Below are 22,242 nucleotides of genomic sequence, written 5' to 3' on the forward strand. Positions count from 1 at the left end.
TCGCAACGTTTGAGAAACATTTAGACGTACATGGATAGGATAGGTTTAGAGGGAAATGGGCCAAAAGCAGGCATGTGATATGAATGTTGATGGGACATGTGGGTCAGTGTGGGCAAGTTGGGCTGTGATCAGCGGCCGATTTCCACGCTGTATGACTATGACACTATGAAGGAGGCTGGCAAAAGTGCGATGTTTTGCTTTAAAATCCTCCACTGCAAATGGCTACCATTCTTTAACAAGTTATTGGCCAATTTCTTGTTGTACCATCCAGCTCAGAGCCCATCAACTCAATTCTCCGGCATCATCTTTGCTGGGCTGGTGGAAACCATCAGTCTGACACAAAATCCAGATTAGGCCAAATTCCCTGCAGCAAACATTGACGAACGAAAACAGATGTCCACATGCCTTTGGCTTCACCTCCTTCAACATCCCTGACCACCGGTTTTGGATGAAATTGCCAATGTACAATCCACTTATCTTTTTTCAAAATCCATATTGATTTCATCCTCAAGCCCATCCATGAACATTCCTCTTTTTTTAAATCCAACTTTATTATGTTGCAGCAGGAAGTCTGCTCCGCTGTTGTACAAGAGAGTAGCTGAGGACACGGTAGGTACCCTCAGGGACCAAAGCGATAATCAATGCCTGGAACAAGAAAATTAGGCATGTGCTCTTGTATAGCTGAGTAGGTGAGGACAAAGCCCCCACTAAATCACAACCGCATCTTCATCTTGAACTTGTATCTCATGCTTGATTTACTGATCTTAGACAAGCCCAGATTGCTGCAATGTATACCTGTGAGAAAATAACTAGTGAGTACTGTTGCATTGAGCTTAAATAACCATATAACCATATAACAATTACAGCACGGAAACAGGCCATCTCGGCCCTACAAGTCCGTGCCGAACAACTTTTTTTCCCTTAGTCCCACCTGCCTGCACTCATACCATAACCCTCCATTCCGTTCTCATCCATATGCCTATCCAATTTATTTTTAAATGATACCAACGAACCTGCCTCCACCACTTCCACTGGAAGCTCATTCCACACCGCTACCACTCTCTGAGTAAAGAAGTTCCCCCTCATGTTACCCCTAAACTTCTGTCCCTTAATTCTGAAGTCATGTCCTCTTGTTTGAATCTTCCCTATTCTAAAAGGGAAAAAAAAAGCTTGTCCACATCAACTCTGTCTATCCCTCTCATCATTTTAAAGACCTCTATCAAGTCCCCCCTTAACCTTCTGCACTCCAGAGAATAAAGACCTAACTTATTCAACCTATCTCTGTAACTTAGTTGTTGAAACCCAGGCAACATTCTAGTAAATCTCCTCTGTACTCTCTCTCTATTTTGTTGACATCCTTCCTATAATTGGGCGACCAAAATTGTACACCATACTCCAGATTTGGTCTCACCAATGCCTTGTACAATTTTAACATTACATCCCAGCTTCTATACTCAATGCGCTGATTTATAAAGGCTAGCATACCAAAAGCTTTCTTTACCACCCTATCTATATGAGATTCCATCTTCAAGGAACTATGCCCGGTTATTCCCAGATCCCTCTGTTCAACTGTATTCTTCAATTCCCTACCATTTACCATGTACGTCCTATTTTGATTTGTCCTGCCAAGGTGTAGCACCTCACATTTATCAGCATTAAATTCCATCTGCCATCTTTCAGCCCATTCTTCCAAATGGCCTAAATCTCTCTAGACTTTGGAAATAATGTACCTCAGTAGAGAGCAGGGGTTGGGAATAAATGTGAAGAAGCATCATTTGGGCATTAGATTAACAGTGAAGTGGGTTATCCCAAGATGCATGTGCAAGATTTAACATAATAGAGTCATAGAGTCATAGTGTGCTACAGTGTGGAAAAGAGGCCCTTCGGCCCAACTTGCCCACACTGGCCAATATGTCCCAACTACACAAATCCCATCTGCCTGCGTTTGGTCCTCATCCCTCCTATCCATTTCCTATCCATGTACCTGTCCAAATGTTTCTTAAACGTTGCAATAGTACCTGTCTCAACTACCTCCTCTGGCAGCTTGTTCCATGCACCCACCACCCTTTGTGTGAAAAAGTTACCCCTCAGATTCCTATTAAATCATTTCCCCTTCAGCTTAAACCTATGTCCTCTGGTCCTCGATTCCCCCACTCTGGGCAAGAGACTCTGTGCATCTACCCGATCTATTACTCTCATGATTTTATACACCTCTATAAGATCACCCCTCATCCTCCTGCACTCCAAGGAATAGAGACCCAGCCTACACAACCTCTCCCTATAGTTCACACCCTCTAGTCCTGGCAACATCCTCGTAAATCTTCTCTGAACCTTTCAAGCTCGACAATACTATCTTTCCTATAACATGGAACATGATTTTTAAATATAGATTTTGAACAGTTCTAAAAACACCAAAAAGTTGTAAATATCTAATGCGATATTTAAATGAAGATTTAAAACTTGCATTGGGCATTGAGGACTTTTTGGTGAGTTTTGAGAACTGGTCATAACATTGGAGAACAAATCAATGAAAGTTGATATTGGCTTGCCCACAAACCTCTCCTTCTATCTCCCCTTTTTGTCCAGATTGTGGAAGTACAAGACCAACTAGTCAAGAGTGGGATTGTGAAAAACCAAGAAGATTATGAACATTTCTGGAGGCTGCTAAAGCAAAACTCTCGTTCGCATTTTGAAACAAAACTCCAGGATGTAAAGTTAAAAAGTTTAGTTACTTGACCTTTTTCATTGATTGAGTAATGTAAGTCACGTGTGGGATGCTGCACAGAGCTTATTCTGAACAAGGGTCTCGACCCATTCCTTCTCTCCAGAGATACTGCATGTCCTGCTGAGTTACTCCAGCTTTTTGTGTCTATCTTCTGTTTAAACCAACATCTGCAATTCCTTCTTACACACTTATTCGTTCTAACTGAGAATATATATTGAGGTCATCAGTGACAGCAGCTGAACCACTCAGCGTGGATCACTGGTCAGCGTGGACTCAATGCAACGAAGGGCCTGCTTCCATGCTGTATATAGAAACAGAGAAACATAGAAAATAGGTGCAGGAGGAACACATTTGGCCCTTCGAGCCAGCACCGCCATTGAATATGATCATGGCTGATCATCCTAAATCAGTGCCCCATTCCTGCTTTCTCCCCATATCCCTTCATTCCATTGGCCCGAAGAGCTATATCTAATTCTCTCTTGAAAACATCCAGTGAATTGGCCTCCACTGCCTTCTGTGGCAGAGAATTCCACAGATTCACAACTCTATCAAGAAAAAGTTTCTCCTCATCTCAGCCCTAATTGGCCTACCCCTTACTCTTAAACTGTGACCCCCTTGTTCTGGACTCCCCCAACACCGGGATCATTTTTCCTGCATCTAGCCTTGAGAATTTTATGTTTCTGTAAGATTTCCTCTCATCCTTCTAAATTCCAGTGAATACAAGTCCAGTCGATCCATGAATAGACACAATTGCTTCTGAACTGCATTTAGATGAATTTACAATTTTTAATTAAATAGTGAAAAATTCAAAAGATACAAACAGGTTGTAAGCTGGATCAAAACGTATTTAGCTGCTCGTGATAGGTCTACCCTTTCATCAATGGTATTGGCCTGGTGAGTCTCTTTTAGGCCGCCTCCAATGCTCATAAAGGTCCACCACCTATTCTTCGGCAACTGATGGACCTGTTCCTCCTCCAATCCAGACAAAAATCACATAAGAAGGGTCTCGACCTGCAACGTCACCAATTCCTTCTCTCCAGAGATGCTGCCTGTCTTGTTGAATTACTCCAGCATTTTGTGTCTATCTTTGAAGCAAGAGAGGAGATTGCTGGGGCTCTGATGGAGATTTTTCCACCTTAATTAGCCGTCTGTGAGGTACCAGCGAGCACAATCTATTTTCTTATGCTAAAAGAGCAGTAGAGATGAAGCTAGAACTACAGGCCAGTGGGCTGTATGTCTGGCCTGACTTGATTAGGGACCTTAAGTTGAAGGAATCCCGGGGAGGCAGTGATATGATAGAATTCAACCTGCAGAGAGGGAGCTGTATTTGGATGTATCAGTATTACTGCTGAGTAAAGGTGACTACAGGGGCATGAGAGAGGGGCTACGTACGTTAGTTGGAAGGGGACACCACAGGAATGACACTGGAGCAACAATGGCAGGAGTTTTTGGGGGTAAATCATAAGAAAAAGGATCTCTTCATCCCAAAGAGGAAGAGAGATTTTACGGGGAGAATGAGGTGACCGTGGCTCCTTTAAGGGCCTGTCCCACGAGCATGCGACTCCATGCAGCAAGCGCGACCTAACGTGGTCGCTTGAGCCGTACGGCCTCGCGGGGCCGGTCCCACTTCGATCGCCGGAGCCGTATGGAGTTGTGCGGAGCTGGTCCCGACATCGCGCGGGGCTCCGGAAAACTGACCGTGTTAAAAAATTCCGCACGGCAACGGCCTGCCAGTCCGCAGCCGCCTCGACGCTGTACGCAGCTTCTTGACTCTGTACACAGCGTCTTGATGCTGCGCACGCCCGCCGGACTTCGCTCGAACTACACGTCACTTAACCTCCGCGCGGCCCCTGCTTCCGGTTAGGTCGCGCTTGCCGCATGCAGGTCGCATGCTCGTGGGACAGGCCCTTAATTCTCATCCAATTACCTATTAGTTACTGAACGTTATGCAGTGGGAAACATTGTCATTTTTTTGTTCATCGATACTTTTTATTATTTTGTAACCTTCTAATTAATGTCTCCTTAAATATCTCAGTTTCTTTAATATCGATATCATTTTGAAGTTACAAACTATCTAGTGATCACGCTGACCCTGATAATTCTTCACTCCTTTCTTCCTTTCCTGAGGCGGATCCAGCCTTCACTAACAGGAAATGAATGAATGGGTATCCTCCCCTTAAGCCACTGTGCGATCCAGCGGTCAAGAAGGTTCTAATATAAGCATCACCAAAACGTTAAAGTAGAACTTGTTTTATACTATATATATATATATAGCTGTAATCCCTATGCTTCCGGTCTTAATTAATTGGGATTTTGACATGTCACTCATCATGTCGTGAACCTTGATTTCTCATTGCTATGCCTCGTAAAGTGCAGATTCCCGATTATTTTCATCTGGCTTGATTGAAAAGAGGCTTTAAACTGGTCAGTCCAACAACTCACCTCTTTTCTTGAATCAAAGCCCATCACCCATGAGAGCAGGCCAAAACTGAACTCAGTGTTCCAGCATTCAGTGTGCGACTGGACTGAGGTCACGCAAGAAGACAAAAAACTCTTGTATGCTTGGCCAAACAGCCTAAAATACACATGAATACATCATGTTTGCTGCTATGGGTGAGGCAGCATCTATGGAGAGAAGGAGTTGGCAACCCGAAACGTCGCCAATTCCTTCTCTCCATAGATGCTGCCTCACCCGCTGAGTTACTCCAGCATTTTGTGTCTACATTCGATTTACCAGCATCTGCAGTTCTGTCCTAAACATGTTTGCTCCTGTTATTGTTTCACAACATTAATAATAACTTTGGAGATACATTTGTTCACATCCTTTAATAATTTCCCGCGAATTATGTATTTTGCAATTGCTCTCTCCCAATTTAAATTATTTGCCAGTCATGAAACCAATCTTTTAATATACCAAGGTCTACCTGAGGTCACTGATCATCTCCCAGCATTGTATACATAGATATTGGTGATTTCTTCAAAATTCCATATAAAGCTTTTATGATTATTGATAGGAATAGTAATCGAGAATGATTCTTACATTAATAACCCCAACTGGTCTCCAATACATCCAAATGTATCTGTAGCTAATACCATAGCTTTGCATCTTGTATAGAAAAGAATTGCAATAACTGCCAGATTTCCAAATATGTTCCTCTACAAATCGACATTCAGTCAGAAATGACTTCCTACTAATGAAGCCAAGTAGACAGTCCATATTACGTTCCTCTCCATCTCCATCCAAGCAATTCCAGACTGAATCCCAAAAGATCTCTATGGCCTTTCTCATTGATGGTGACAAACCATAGACACTAGTTACCCTGGTTTGTCTTGTTTTCATTTTTCTTAAAAACATGTTGATTATTGAGTCTTCCTTCACTCTTCTCGAAATCTCCATGAGAGTGCAACAATGAAAAGTATTGGCAAGAAACTCAAACAGCAAATGTTCTGTTTACTCTGAGGCCCATCCAGCATGGCACCCTTGATTCCAGTTTCATAACTCTATTCAATGTAATATCTGTTTGTTAACATTGACATCTTTGTATTAAATTCCATTAAATTCCAGCAATCAAGAGTCAAGAGTGTTTTATTGTCAAATGTCCCAGATAGAACAATGAAATCCTTACTTGTAGCAGTGCGACAGAATATGTAAACATAGCACACTAAACAATATAATAAATGAGAAAAAAGTACAGTGTGTGTATATACACACACATACACACACATAGCTGACAGGCAACTGCTTCATTGAAACACATCAGCCTCAAGTGCAATGAAATCATGTATAACGTCATATCATCAACCTAATGCACAAGCCATCCAAATTCAGAACACAAAACTGTCCTACACTCCTTGCAAATAATATACAAGCTGCTGAAATGTATCAAATGTCTGTGAAAATGTTTAACATACTCGCTTACCAGCAATCAGCGTTTCCTCGGGTTCTTGTGCTTCAGTAACTGAAGAAGATAAAATAAGATAAAAGTTACGCAGTTTCTGTTTTGGGAGAGTCAATGTTCTGGATGCAAACTGCACTCAAATTGAAATTCAGTGTTCTATTTAAATTCATTTGCCTAATCATAAAATCATTACACAAGCCAGCACAATCGATGAACTTATGAACTTAAACGTGAAGACAGCTCACCGCCATCATTTCAAGAGATGATAGAAATTGGCAATTAACGAGGGCCTTCTAGCGATGCATGCGCCAAACAAAATAGTACATTAAGAAAAAGTGATCTCTGGTGAAGATATTCTCTGTGATGGTAACTAGAAATTAGACCCTGCACCTATGATTCATTGATTGAAAGTTTACAAGATAAAGCGTGGAAAGCAGGCCCTTTAGCACACTGTGTCCACACTGGCAATCAAACTCCCAGTCAAGCTAGTTCTATGTTATGCCATGTTCATATTCACTCTGTACACACACACACACACACACGCACGCACGCACGCACGCACGCACGCACACACACACACACACACACACACACACACACACACACACACACACACACACACAGTTTACAGAGGCCAATTAACCTACAACCCCTGAACACTTGTTTTACATTAAAGCAAGTACTTGCAGTTGAGTAAACAGTGGCGATTCCCCCATTTATAATATCATTAATTGTCATGGTAGGCAAGTTAGAAACGGGTCAATAACCTGTCCGTGTTTAAAAAAAATGAAGTCTTTAACAGCTGATACTGGGAGAACCCAGTGCTAGATGTGAAGCAACGGCAGACGTGGTCTGATTCATGGTCCATGAAACACTGAAGATGTCCGGTTTTTGATCTATTAGTTTAGATTGCCTCCTTAAAGGAATAGTATTTGTCGTCTATGAAGAGCAAAACATCGATCTGTATCATTTGAAACAAGTCTCTTCATTGAAGGCAGTACACATGTATTGCTCACTGCTGTGGCTAGATATTTAAGTTTTGATTCACTGTCAATTGAACTGTAGACTGGCTTCATCAACATTCCAGGCCCTGTAGTCTTAAAGACCCTTCTCAAACTTCAAACACTGAAGAAGGGTCTCGACCCGAAACGTCACACATTCCTTCTCTCCAGAGATGCTGCCAGTCCCGTTACTCCAGCATTTTGTGTCTATCAACCAGTAATGGAAATGTGTGTGGGGGGGGGGGAGGGGGGGCGTTCCCCTAGTTTTCAACTTCCAGCTAAGGTTTAATGAGTACTGCAGAAAGATTCGAGCCGTTTTCACTTTATTCAACTCAGACAAAAACGATTTGTTAACTGACATTGTTAGCACTTGTTAACAGTCAGTAATTAACAGTAGTTATATAATGTGCCATCAATACATCGCTCCACATTCCTCAGTAAATGTAATTGTGTTTCAACACCGCATTCCTTTGAATAATATTCAAGGGAGAATTTCTTAAACTCAAAGCCCTGCCCCAAGGTACGATCATTTTCAAAAGCAAATGATATGCTACATTTTCAAATGGGAAACAATGCTTAAGAAGCTAATAGAAAACTTGTATAGATCATTGGTTGTGCCATAGTTAGAATATTGTATTCAATTTTCTGGAGCGATATGTCCTTCAGCTAACAAAAATAATGAATAATTAGTCTGAGTTAGTCAATTAGATAATGGTGCAGTAATGTTTGGTTAGCAGTCACCGTTGAATGGTATTCGATAAACTAGTTAAGAGGGAGAAGGATGAGTCAGAAAACAAGGCTCTAAATTTAAGTAAACTTTGGGAAAGTGAGGCAGTAGAGTAGACTATACAGATCATTGATAGACAATGTGAAATGTTCCAAGATCTTCTTGGTAATAGACCTGTACATTTTGAACTGAATTGAAATTATTTGTCATTCAAAAATGAATGAAAAGAAATGAATGTTATCCCTAACAATTAAGTTCAGCTAGACAGTAACATGGTAAGGGAGAGCCAGTGTAGTGTGCAGTGCAGTGTACCTGGACTTTCAGAAAGCCTTTGATAAGGTCCCACATAGGAGATTAGTGGGCAAAATCCGAGCACATGGTATTGGGGGTAGGGTATTGACATGGATATAGAGAAGTGGTTGGCAGACAGAAAACCAAGAGTAGGAATTAATGGTTCCCTTTCAGAATGGCAGGTAGTGACTAGTGGGGTGCCTCAAGGCTCGGTGCTGGGACCGCAGCTATTCACAATATATATTAATGATTTAGATGAAGGAATTAAAAGTAACATTAGCAAATTTGCAGATGACACAAAGCTGGATGGCAGTGGGAACTGTGAAGAGGATGCTATGAGGATGCAGGGTGTCTTGTACAGGTTGGGTGAGTGGGAAGATGCATGGCAGATGCAGTATAATGTGGATAAATGTGAGGTTATCCACTTTAGTGGCAAGAACAAGAGGCAGATTATCATCTGAATGGCAGGTAGCCACAAAAGGCTGTAGTAACTCAGCGGGTCAGGCAGCACCTCTGGAGCAAAGGAATGGGTGACGTTTCGGGACGTGACCCTTTTTTTGCATGGTGTCAGATTAGGAAAAGGGAAGTGCAACGAGACCTGGGTGTACTTGTACATGAGTTACTGAAAGTAAGCATGCAAGAAACAGCAGGTAGTGAAGAAAACTAATGGCATGTTGGCCTTCATAATGATACGATTTGAGCATAGGAGCAAAGAGGTCCTTCTGCAGTTGTACAGGGCCCTGGTGAGACCACACCTGGAGTATTGTGTGCAGTTTTGCTCTCCTAATTTGAGGAAGGACATTCTTGCTATTGAGGGAGGTTCATGAGGTTAATTCCCGGGATGGCAGAAACATCATTTGATGAAAGAATTGAATGACTGGGCTTGTATCCAATGGAATATAGAAGGATGAGAGGGCTTCTTATAGAAATAAAATTATTAAGGAATTGGACACTCTAGATGCAGGAAACATGTTCCCGATGTTGGAGGAGTCCAGAACCAAGGTCCACAGTTTAAGAATAGGGGATAGGCCATTTAGAACTGAAATGAGGAAAAACCTTTTCACCCAGAGTGTTGTGAATTTGTGGAATTATCTGCCTCAGAAGGCAGTGGAGGCCGGCTCATTGGATGCATTCAAAAGAGAGTTAGATAGAGCTCTTAGGGCTAGTGGAATCAATGGATATGGGGAGAAGGCAGGAATGGGGTACTGATTGTGGATGATCAGCCATGATCACATTGAATGGCTCGAAGGGCCAAATGGCCTACTCCTGCATCTATTTTCTATGTATCTATGTAAAATGCTGGAATAACTCAACGGAACAGGCAGCATATCTGGAGAGATGGAATAGGCGACGTTTCGGGTCGAGACCCTTTTTCATACTGATGTCAGGGATGAGTGGGACAGAGATAGGATGCAGTTGGAGACAGTAAGACTGGTGGGAGAACTGGGAAGGGGGGGGGATGGAGAGAGAAGGAAAGCAAGGGCTATTTGAAGTTAGAGAAGTCAATGTTCATACCGTTGGGGTGTAAGCTACCCAAGCGAAATATGAGGTGCTGGACAGGCTAGATGCAGGAAGATTGTTCTCGATGTTGGGGAAGTCCAGGACAAGGGGTCACAGTTTGAGGACAGAGGGGAAATCCTTTAGGACCGAGATGAGAAAAACATTTTTCACACAGAGAGTGGTGAATCTCTGGAAATCTCTGCCACAGGTAGTTGAGGCCAGTTCATTGGCTATATTTAAGAGGGAGTTAGATGTGGCCCTTGTGGCTAAAGGGATCAGGGGGTATGGAGAGAAGGCAGTACAGGATACTGAGTTGGATGATCAGCCATGATCATATTGAATGGCGGTGCAGACTCGAAGGGCCGAATGGCCTACTCCTTCACCTATTTTCTATGTTTCTATGAGGTGCTGTTCCTCCAATTTTCACTGGGCCTCACTGACAATGGAGGAGGCCCCGGACAGAAAGGCCAGATTGGGAACGGGAGGGGAATGGCATGAATTCACAGTTTTATTCTGCGCTACTTAATCCAAGGGCGAGCGAACGCGCGGAGAGACGGACGAAAGCAACAATCATAGAGTGGAATAGATGACATTTTGGGTCGAGACCCTTCTTCAGACTGAGTCAGGGGAAAGAGGAACAAGAGATATAGATTACTATATAGGGACTGAGGACAAATGAATGGAAGATATGCCTATATTTCCCGTTTCCCTTTCCCTTGACTGTCAGTCTGAAGAAGGGTCTCGACCCGAAAAGTCATCTATTCCACTCTATGATCGTTGCTTTTGTCCGTCTTAGAGAGAGAGATGCAAGAATGCAGCTATGACATATAATACACAATAAACTAGATTATAAATACATAATAAACAAGTTATGCATTCTTGTACTCTTACTGCACATATAAATTCTCCCCCCCCCCCCCCCCTTCCTTCCTTCCCAACCTCAGCCTTACGGACCTTAGAGTACCCCTAGTTCCTAAAACCCATTTCCATCACTGCTATCAACGTATTACCCGCCAAACCTTGTCCTGTCCCTCCTCTTACACCTCTCTTCCCCTCCCTGGAATCAGTCTGAAGAAGGGTCCTTATCCTTTTTGGATTTGTGTCTATCTAGTCTTAAAGTCAATCTGGACGCATGTGACAAGGAGAAATATTTTTTGTATGAATATTTTATTTGTTAAGAGGACAAAAGTTAATGCATCCAGCAAACTGGCCAGTTGTCATCCAAGGATTATGATGGGTGTGTCCAGGTGAGTACAGTGAGTGGCACAGTGGTGCAGCGATAGAGTTGCTGCCTAACAGCGAATGCAGCGTTGGAGGCCCGGGTTCGATCCCGACTACGGGTGCTGTCTGTACCGAGTTTGTACGTTCTCCCCGTGACCTGCGTGGGTTTTCTATGAGATCTTCGGGTTCCTCTCATACTCCAAAGATGTCCAGGTTTGTAGGTTAACCATATAACCATATAACCTTATAACAATTACAACACGGAAACAGGCCATCTCGACCCTACAAGTCCATGCCGAACAAATGTTTGTCCCCTTAGTCCCACCTGCCTGCACTCATACCATAACCCTCCATTCCCTTCTCATCCATATGCCCATCCAATTTATTTTTAAATGATATCAATGAACCTGCCTCCACCACTTCCACTGGGAGCTCATTCCACACCGCCACCACTCTCTGCGTAAAGAAGTTCCCCCTCATATTACCCCTAAACCTTCTATCCCTTAATTCTGAAGTCATGTCCTCTTTTTTGAATCCTCCCCATTCTCAAAGGGAAAAGCTTGTCCACATCAACTCTGTCTATCCCTCTCATCATTTTAAAGACCTCTATCAGGTCCCCCCTTAACCTTCTGCGCTCCAGAGAATAAAGGTTAATTGGCTCGATAAATGTAAACATTGTCCCTAGTTGGTATAGGATAGTTTTAATGTGCGGGGATCGCTGGTGCGAGCAGACCCAGTCGGCCAAAAGGGCCTGTTTCTGTGCTGTGTCTCTAAACTAAGTGAGAATGAATATCAGTAAACACTGAACAGTCTTCCTCACAAACATCTGGAGGCTTGAGCCCGAATCTGCCACAGGCTGAATCAAATGAATGAATCAAACCTGATTTTCATCCTCACAGTGCTCACCGGGACACCCCATCATAATCCGTGGATGAGAAGCACCCAACCTGTAGGACAAGGCCACAACAAGTAGACACACAATGGTACTGAGTCAGCAGGGACCTGAGTGTTGACTGTGGCCCCAGCTTAAGGGGCTGTCCCACTTGGGCGTCATTTGCGCGTCATTTACGTGACATCCTAAATATTGGTTGGCGCATCGTGACGTGCGTATGGCACGTGGTGAGGCGTGGTGGTGCATCGTGATGTGCGTATGGCACGTGGTGAGGCGTGGTGGTGCATCGTGACGTGCGTATGGCACGTGGTGAGGCGTGGTGGCGTATGCAGTGACGTGCGTATGGCACGTGGTGAGGCGTGGTGGTGCATCGTGACGTGCGTATGGCACGTGGTGAGGCGGTGGCGCATGGCGTATGGCACGTGGTGAGGCGTGGTGGTGCGTATGGCGTGCGTATGGCACGTGGTGAGGCGTGGTGGCGTGGTGCAGTGACGTGGTGGCGTATGCAGTGACATGCGGTAGCACGCGGTGCCCCAGGATTTTGGGATGCTCAAAATCTTCGCGCTCCACCTGCGTGATGCGCAAATGACACCCAAGTGGGACAGGCCCTTTACTCACCAATGACCCGCTCAATGCTATTCACCCTGGGTTAGGTCAGGATAGTTTGAGGCAGTATCGTATTATAGTCTTCCACTGATTAAAACTACCCATTATCTTATTTAAGTATATGTTGTATATATCTCTGACGGTGATTTACCCGAAATTATTCTAGGCTTTTTAAAGGTTGCTCTCGTAAACAACTCAATATCATAAACTAGCAAGCTAATGCTCCAAATATTAAAAATGGGTTTGGCAAGAATGCAGTTTTGTTGCCGGAATATTAGTAAATGCATCGTCTAAAAATCCAGGGTTCAAATGGCATTTTGAATTTTAATGTGTTGACTTATTCAACAAACACCTGGAAGAGAGTCATGGAAACGGTACCGGGTGGGACGCTGAAGGACAAGAAGTGGAAGCCATGAAGCGGAAGCCAAGATGCCGAACGGACATTGCGTCAAAAAGCCGAGATGACGAAAGGACAAGGAGCTGGACAGACACGATACCGATAGGACACGACCCTGAGCGGAAATGACATCGAACGGACATGAAGCGGAAATGATAAATAGGTATGAAACACCTTTTTGTTGTACCTTGTACGTCTCTGGGGACGGGATTGGACCGACACCTTGTCAGTCATCGACAAAGGTCAGCGATTGGTCCAGACCCCGTGTCCATCACATCACTGCCATTGTGGCAATCGCAGCAGCTTGGAGTTACTGCCACCATTTTACAAATGCATGCTCAAGCTCCCCCCCCCCTCCGTCACCCTCCTCTCCCCCCCCCCCGGCCGACACCCTCCCCCCCCCCCCCCCCCACCTCCACCCCCCCCCCCCCCCCCCACCCCCCCCCCCCCCCCTCCCCCTCCCCCCCCCCCCCCACCCCCCCCCCCCCCCCCCCCCCCCCCCCCCCCCCCCCCCCCCCCCCCCCCCCCCACCACCCCCCCCCCCTCCCCCCCCCCCCCCACCCACACCCCCCCCCCCCACCCTCCCACCCCCCCCCCCCTCCCCCCCCCCCCCCCCCCCCCCCCCCCCCTCACCCCACCCCCCCCCCCCCCCTCCGACACCCTCCTCCCCCCCCACCCTCCGTCACCCTCTCCCCCCCCGACACCCTCCTCCCCCCTCCTCCCCCTCCCCCCGACACCCTCCCCCCCCCCCCCCCCCCCCCCCCCCCCCCCCCCCCCCCCCCCCCCCCCCCCCACCCCCCCCCCCCCCCCCCCCCCCCCCCCCCCCCCCCCCCCCCCCCACCCTCCTCCCCCCCCACCCCCCCCCACCCCCCCCCTCCCCCCCCCCCCACACCCTCCTCCCCCCCGACACCCTCCTCCACCCCCCCCGACCCTCCTCCACCCCCCCATCCCAACACCCTCCTCCCCCCCCCCGACACCCTCCTCCCCCCCCCCCCGACACCCTCCCCCCCCCCCCCCGACACCCTCCTCCCCCCCCCCCCCCCCCCCCCCCCCCCCCCCCCCCCCGACACCTTCCCCCCCCCCGGCCATGGATGTGATGACTGACAAGGTGTCGGATCAATCCCGCCCCAGAGACGTCATGTCCGATCGGCGACATGGCTTTGTGACGTCATGTCCGCTTTTGGGTCTCGTGTCCATTCGGCTTCGGGTCCTTTCGGTGTCGTGTCAGTTTGGTATCTTGGCTTTTCTCTCAATACCTTTCCCATCCATGTACCTGTCCAAATCTCCTTTAAATATTGTTATTGTACCAGCCTCAACTTCCTCCTCTGGCAGCTCATTCCAAATATCCACCACACTCTGAGTGATAAAGTTGCCCCTCAGGTTCCTTTTAAATCTTTCCCCTCTCACCTTAAACCTATCTCCTCTGGTTCTTGATTCCCCTACTCGGAGTTAAAGAATCTGTGCATTCACCTGATCTATTCCCCTGATTATACACCTGAACAAGATCACCCCTCAGCCTCCTACGCTCCAAAGAATAAAGTCCTATCCTGCCAAAACTAGCTCAGAACCTCAAATCCTGGTAACATCCTGGTTATTCCTCTCTGCAGTCTTTCCAGCTTAACAACATCCTTCCTGTAACCGAGTGACCAAAATTGAACACAATTCTCCAAATGCAGGCTCAACTGTGTTTTGTACAACTGAAACATAACATCCAGACTTTGATACTCAATATCCTTATGGATGAAGGTCAAACTAACAAAGTCTTCTTGATCATCCTATCTACCTGTGGCACCACTTTCAGGGACATATGTACCTGCACTCCTAGATCCCTTTGCTCTACAACACTCCCAAGGGTCCTGCCCTGGTTTGACTTCATAAAATGTAACAGCTCACAATATCTGCATTCAACTCCTTCAACCGTTCCTCAGCCCACTTGCCCAACATCCTTCTGTATTTTTTGAAAACCATTTTCTCTATATACAATACCGCCTACTTCAGTGTCAACTGCAAACTTACCAATCATGCCCTGCACATTTTTATCCAAATTGTTGAGGTAAACCACAAACAGCAATGGGCGCAGCATGAATCGCTGAGGCATACCACTAGGCACAGGACTCCAGCCTGACAAACAATTATCCACCACCACCCTCCGCTTCCCTCCATGAGGCCAATTCTATATCCAGTCAGCTAGCTCTCCCTCGTTCCAATGTAATGTAACCTTTCAGAGCAGCCAAACATGCAGAACCCTATCACGTGCCTTGCAGATGTCCACAAACACAACTTCTATGACTTTGCCCTTGTCAATCTTACTGGTTACTTCTTCAAAAAACCTCCATCAGATTCGTGAGACACGATACCCTACATACAAAACCATGCCCATTATCCCTGATCATCCATCTACATAAAGGCATATACATTTTATCCCTCAGAATCCTCTCCAACAAGTTGCCCATCACAGATGTTATCGATCTATAACTATAGTTCCCTGGGTTTTCCTTACAGCTCTTCGTGAATAGAGGCACAACAGGAGCTACCCTCCTGTCTTCCGGCACCTCGCCCTTATCTAATGATGATTCATATATCAGTAGTAAAGAAAGCAAACTCAATGCTAGCATTTATTTCAAGAGGGCTTGTATACAAAAACAGGGATGTAATATTGAGGCTCTATAAGGTGCCGTAATAGCCTCAGAATTAAAGGACATTCTTTTAGGAAGGAGATGAAGAGGAATTTATTGTTAAACACGGATCAAAAAATATTAGCGAAAACATTAATAATAAATGAGGATCAAATGGGATTTATATCTAAGAGACATCCATTTAATAACCTGAGACGTCTGCTTAACATAATGCACTCACAAACCTCAAGAACAAGAGTTATCTATCATTTCATTGGACGCAGAAAAAGCGTTTGATCAAGTAGAATGGGATTATATGATTAAAGTATTGCAAAAATTTCAAATGGGAGAGAACTTCATCGCATGGATAAAATTATTATATAACAAACCCACGGCTAGAATATTAACTAATAATATATTCTCATCCATATGCCTATCCAATTTATTTTTAAATGATACCAACGAACCTGCCTCCACCACTTCCACTGGAAGCACATTCCACACCGCTACCACTCTCTGAGTAAAGAAGTTCCCCCTCATATTACCCCTAAACTTCTGTCCCTTAATTCTGAAGTCATGTCCTCTTGTTTGAATCTTCCCTATTCTCAAAGGGAAAAGCTTGTCCACATCAACTCTGTCTAACCCTCTCATCATTTTAAAGACCTCTATCAAGTCCCCCCATAAATAAATAAAAACAAATTGTTTCTCTCCAGAGATACAACCTGTCCCGTTCAGGAGGTTTTTGTCAGTCTCCCTACCTGCTTCCACTACCTGCAACCTCCGGCAACCACCTGTAACCTCCGGGAACCGCACAGAAACCTTGTGTGGGGCGCAAAGTCTCCAGAGGTTTCCGTTCAGGTTGTCTAAGTGGGACAGGGGCATAAGATTGATAACCTTCAGAGGAGATTTTATGCTGGTGACTTTTGTCCATAAGTTCATCAGCTTTCAACAATGAACTCTATTTCTCCACAGATGCTGCCCGACCCACTAAGCACCTCCAGCTTTTCCTATTTTCCCTGTAAACCTCAGTGTTGCAATTTGGAGGAATGCGTGGAATGAAACTCTGGAATAAACACTGACCTTCCACCCTGCAATGTAGCCCCCTTGCCTGGGTCTATATTGGATCTGAAATGATATGGCACAAATGCCATTTTAGCAAATTTTGTAAAATATTACTGTGGTGACTCAGATCACATTATTGCACATATAACAAGACATCTCTCATAGAAACATAGAAAATAGATGCAGGAGTAGGCCATTCGGCCCTTCGAGCCTGCACCGCCATTCGATATGATCATGGGTGATCATCCAACTCAGTATCCCATCCCTGCCTTCTCTCCATACCCCCTGATCCCTTTAGCCACAAAGGCCACATCTAACTCACTCTTAAATATAGCCAATGAACTGGCCTCAACTACCTTCTGTGGCAGAGAATTCCACAGATTCACCATTCTCTGTGTAAATAATGATTTTCTCATCTCGGTCCTAAAAGACTTCCCTCTTATCCTTAAACTGTGACCCCTAGTTCAGGACTTCCCCAACATCGGGAATAATCTTCTTGCATCTAGCCTGTCCAACCGCTTAAGAATTTTGTACGTTTCTATAAGATCCCTCCTCAATATTCTGAATTTTAGCGAGCCGTGTACAAGCCGAGTCTATCCAGTTTTTCTTCATATGAAAGTCCTGCCATCCCAGGAATCAGTCTGGTGAACCTTCTCTGTATAACCTCTATGGCAAGAATGTCTTTCCTCAGATTAGGAGACCAAAATTGTACGCAATACTCCAGGTGTGGTCTCACCAAGACCCTGTACAGCTGCAGTAGAACCTCCCGGCTCTTATACTCAAATCATTTTGCTATGAAAGCTAACATACCATTTGCTTTCTTCACTGCCTGCTGCACCTGCATTCCTACTTTCAATGACTGGTGTACCATGACACCCAGGTGTCCTTGCACCTCCCCTATTCCTAATCGGCCACCATTCAGATAATAGTCTACTTTCCTGTTTTTGCCACAAAAGTGGATAACCTCACATTTATCCACATTATACTGCATCTGCCATGCATTTGCCCACTCACCCAACCTATCCAAGTCACCTTGCAGCCTCCTAGCATCCTCCTCACAGCTAACACTGCCCCCCAGCTTAGTGTCATCCGCAAACTTGGAGATGTTGCATTCAATTCTCTCATCCAGATCATTAATATATATTGTAAATAGCTGGGGTAGCAGCACTGAGCCTTGCGGTACCCCACTAGTCACTGCCTGCTATTCTGAAAAGGACCCATTTACTCCTACTCTTTGCTTCCTGTCTGACAGCCAGTTCTCTATCCACATCAATACTGAACCCCCAATACCGTGTGCTTTAAGTTTGTATACTAATCTCTTATGTGGGACCTTGTCGAAAGCCTTCTGAAAGTCCAGATATAACACATCCACTGGTTCTCCCTTATCCACTCTACTAGTTACATCCTCGAAAAATTCTATAAGATTCGTCTGACATGATTTACCTTTCATAAATCCATGCTGACTTTGTCCAATGAATTCACCACTTTCCAAATGTGCTGCTATCCCATCTTTAATAACTGACTCTGGCAGTTTCCCCACTACCGATGTTAGACTAACTGGTCTGTAATTCCCCGTTTTCTCTCTCCCTCCCTTTTTAAAAAGTGGGGTTACATTAGCTACCCTCCAGTCCTCAGGAACTACTCCAGAATCTAAAGAGTTTTGAAAATGGTCTCATCACCATTAGACTATTTAGCTATTTTTCCACATCTGCCAGATGAATGCCAGAGGATTTTCCCAGCTTCTAACATGAACTATGGCAAAACTGTGTTGCTTGTATTAACTCTAATTCTCTGGTTCCCAAATTTCCATAACCTTTGCTAGTTTTAATTATCAATTTTTTAATAATAGGTTTTATGATATCAAAAATGCAGATTCCATTAAAGTGGAGGCACTGTCAAATCTGCTTATTCTCATACCAATTTATACAGGATGTAAAAGGAGGAGACATTTCTTTTTTATGGTTTGCTTACATGAAAAAAAAACTTTCATTCAACACGTATTTTGTAATTAAAATGTGAAGCAAAAGGAATTCTGTTTCATAGCCCTGCCGATGTAAATACAAAATAATCTTTGACACCCTGTGGCTGTGGGCAAGTAATTATTGTTCTTCTAACTTTAGGGCAGCATGGTGGCATAGCGATAGAGCTACTGCCTTACACTGCCGGAGACCCGGGTTTGATCCTGACTATGGGTGGTTGCCGATAGGGAGTTTGTACATTCTCCCAGAGACCTGCATGGGTTTTCTCCGAGATCTTCGGTTTCCTCCCACACTCCTAAGCCGTACTGGTTTGTAGGTTTGTACTGTATTGCAATTGTATAGGGCTCTGGTAAGACCACATCTGGAGTATTGTGTACAGTTTTGGTCTCCTAATTTGAGGAAGGACATCCTTGTGATTGAGGCAGTGCAGCGTAGGTTCACGAGATTGATCCCAGGGATGGCGGGACTGTCATATGAGGAAAGATTGAAAAGACTTGGTTTGTATTCACTGGAGTTTAGAAGGATGAGGGGGTAATCTTATAGAAACATATAAAATTATAAAAGGACTGGACAAGCTGGATGCAGGAAATATGTTCCCAATGTTGGGCGAGTCCAGAACCAGGGGCCACAGTCTTAGAATAAAGGGGAGGCCATTTAAGACTGAGGTGAGAAAAAATGTTTTTACCCAGAGAGTTGTGAATTTGTGGAATTCCCTGCCACAGAGGGCAGTGGAAGCCAAATCACTGGATGGATTTAAGAGAGAGTTAGATAGAGCTGTAGGAGCTAGTGGAATCAAGGGATATGGGGAGAAGGCAGGTACGGGTTATTGATTGGGGATGATCAGCCATGATCACATTGAATGGCGGTGCTGGCTTGAAGGGTCGAATGGACTCCTCCTGCACCTATTTTCTATGTTTCTATGTTTCATAATTGGCTTGGTGTAAAATGTTAAAAATTGTCTCTTCTGTGTGTAGGACAGTGTTAGTGTGCGGGGATCTCTGGTTGATGCAGACTCGGTGGGTCGAAGGGCCTGTTTCCGCGCTGTATCTCTAAACTAAAACTAAACTAGTCATCATTCTTGACTATCTATTGCTTTAAATATTTGTTTCTAATTTTCTATTACCTGTCTCATTAAGAGGTTCAAAACTAACTCAAAAGTTTAAAAGCAGTTATCATAATGGAAAGAAAATGTTTTGTTAAATAAAAGTGTCACTGCTCATTTTCTGATGGTCATTGAGAGTGGAATCAGTTAAGACAGCAACTGTTCCTGAATCACCACATTGTTTTAGCAATTTCCTTTCAGGAGATAGACAATTAAAAGCCTATCAATTAACTTCATTGTTTGTTCAAAAGTGATTTAGAGTCAACCACTTTGTTTGGATTCAAATCACCAGGTGGGACTGGCAGATTCCCTTCCCTGACGTTCATGAACTCATTTGGATTTCAGCAGAGATACAAAGATAGACACAAAATGCCGGAGTAACTCAGCGGGACAGGCTGAGGTATGGGTGATGTTTCAGGTCAAGACCCTTATTCAGACTGAAGAAAAGTCACCCATTGTTTCCCTCCAGAGATGCTGCCTGTCCCGCCAAGTTACTCCAGTATTGTGTTCTATCTTTGGTCCGTCAGTCTGGCACTGGAGGAGCTGCACGCCTTGGTCAACAAGCACCAGACGTCTTACCCCAGCAACGGACATGAACGAATACGCAACCGTCGTTACAGACTTCATAAAGAAATGTGTGGAGGACGGCATCCCAACAAAAACCTTCCAAGTGTTTCCCAATCAGAAGCCTTGGATGAACTATGAGATCCGCACTCTTCTGAGACCAGACACCGGGCGTTCATGTCTGATGATACACTGGTCTATAAGAAGTCCAGATACGACCAGATAAGGCCATCAAAAAGGTCAAAAGGGACTTCTGCTCCAGGATGAGACAGATGTTCGGCAGCTGTGGTGGGGCCTGAATGCAATCACCTCCTACAAGGCGAGATCAGGAGGCAGCTCAAATGTCGGTGTAACATCACTCGCTGACGAGCTCAATGCGTTTTACGCACGCTTTGATAGGGAGAATACTGATGTGCCTTCCCGATCCCCCATTCGCTGTGATGGCATTTCAGTCTCAGTCACAGAGGCCGACGTCAGGAAATCCTTCAGAGGGGTGAACCCTCGAAAAGCGCCTGGACCTGATGGTATACCCGGTCGTGTTCTAAAAACCTGTGCGGACCAACTGGCTGGAGATTTTACGGACATTTTCAACCTTTCACTTCTGAGGTCTGAGGTCCCCACCTGCTTTAAAAGGGCATCAATTATACCAGTGCCCAAGAAGAGTAAGGTGACGTGCCTCAATGACTGTCGACCAGTGGCACTAACGCTGGTGGTGATGAAGTGCTTTGAGAGGTTGTTCATGGAGCAAATCAACTCCTACCTCGACAAAAACCTGGACCCACTGCAGTTCGCTTACCGCCACAACAGATCAATGGTGGATGCGATCTCGCTGGCCCTCCACTCCGCTCTGGACCACTTGGACAACAAAACTCATATGTCAGGCTGTTATTCATTGATTACAGCTCGGCATTTAACACATTCATCCCCTCCTAGCTGGTTACCAAACTCGCAGAACTGGGTCTCTGCGCATCCCTCTGCAACTGGATCCTCGACTTCCTCATCCACAGACCACAGTCTGTTCGTATTGGTGAAAATGTGTCAGCCTCAATAACAATCAGCACGGGAGCACCTCAAGGCTGCGTGCTCAGCCCCCTGCTGTGCTCACTCTATACTCATGACTGCGTAGCGAACCACAACGCGAACTCCATCATCAAGTTTGCTGACGACACCATTGTTGTGGGACATAATACAGAAGTGAGATCGACCAACTGACCAAATGGTGCCAGCGCAATAACCTGGCCCTCAACACCAGCAAAACCAAGGAACTGATTGTGGACTTTGGAATGGGTAGGAGGGGGTCCCACAGCCCCGTTTATATCAAAAGACTAAAAGACTACATAAAGTAGTAAACACTGCCCAGTCCATCATCGGCTCTGACCTTCCTTCCATCGAGGGGATTTATCGCAGTCGCTGCCTCAAAAAGGCTGGCAGTATCATCAAGGACCCACACCATCCTGGCCACACACTCATCTCCCCACTACCTTCAGGTAGAAGGTACAGGAGCCTGAAGACTGCAATGACCAGGTTCAGGAATAGCTACTTCCCCACGGCCATCAGGCTATTAAACTTGGCTCGGACAAAATTCTGAACATTAATAGCCCATAATCTGTTTATTTGCACTTTATCTGTTTATTTAATCATGTGTGTATATATTTATACAA

The 22,242-nt window shown here is 45.1% G+C and overlaps 1 protein-coding gene across 1 annotated transcript in view; it reads right to left on the reverse strand.

Moving 5' to 3' along the window:
• Positions 1 to 22,242, reverse strand: part of pde10a (phosphodiesterase 10A) — a 398,667-nt gene that overhangs the window by 347,160 nt on the left and 29,265 nt on the right. The window contains exon 2 of the mRNA XM_055631369.1: positions 6,646 to 6,684. Coding sequence (XP_055487344.1) covers positions 6,646 to 6,684 — 39 coding nt within the window. The remainder of the gene's footprint in view (positions 1 to 6,645; positions 6,685 to 22,242) is intronic.

Source organism: Leucoraja erinacea, unplaced genomic scaffold, assembly GCF_028641065.1.
Source record: "Leucoraja erinacea ecotype New England unplaced genomic scaffold, Leri_hhj_1 Leri_73S, whole genome shotgun sequence".
Taxonomy (NCBI): Eukaryota; Metazoa; Chordata; class Chondrichthyes; order Rajiformes; family Rajidae; genus Leucoraja; species Leucoraja erinaceus.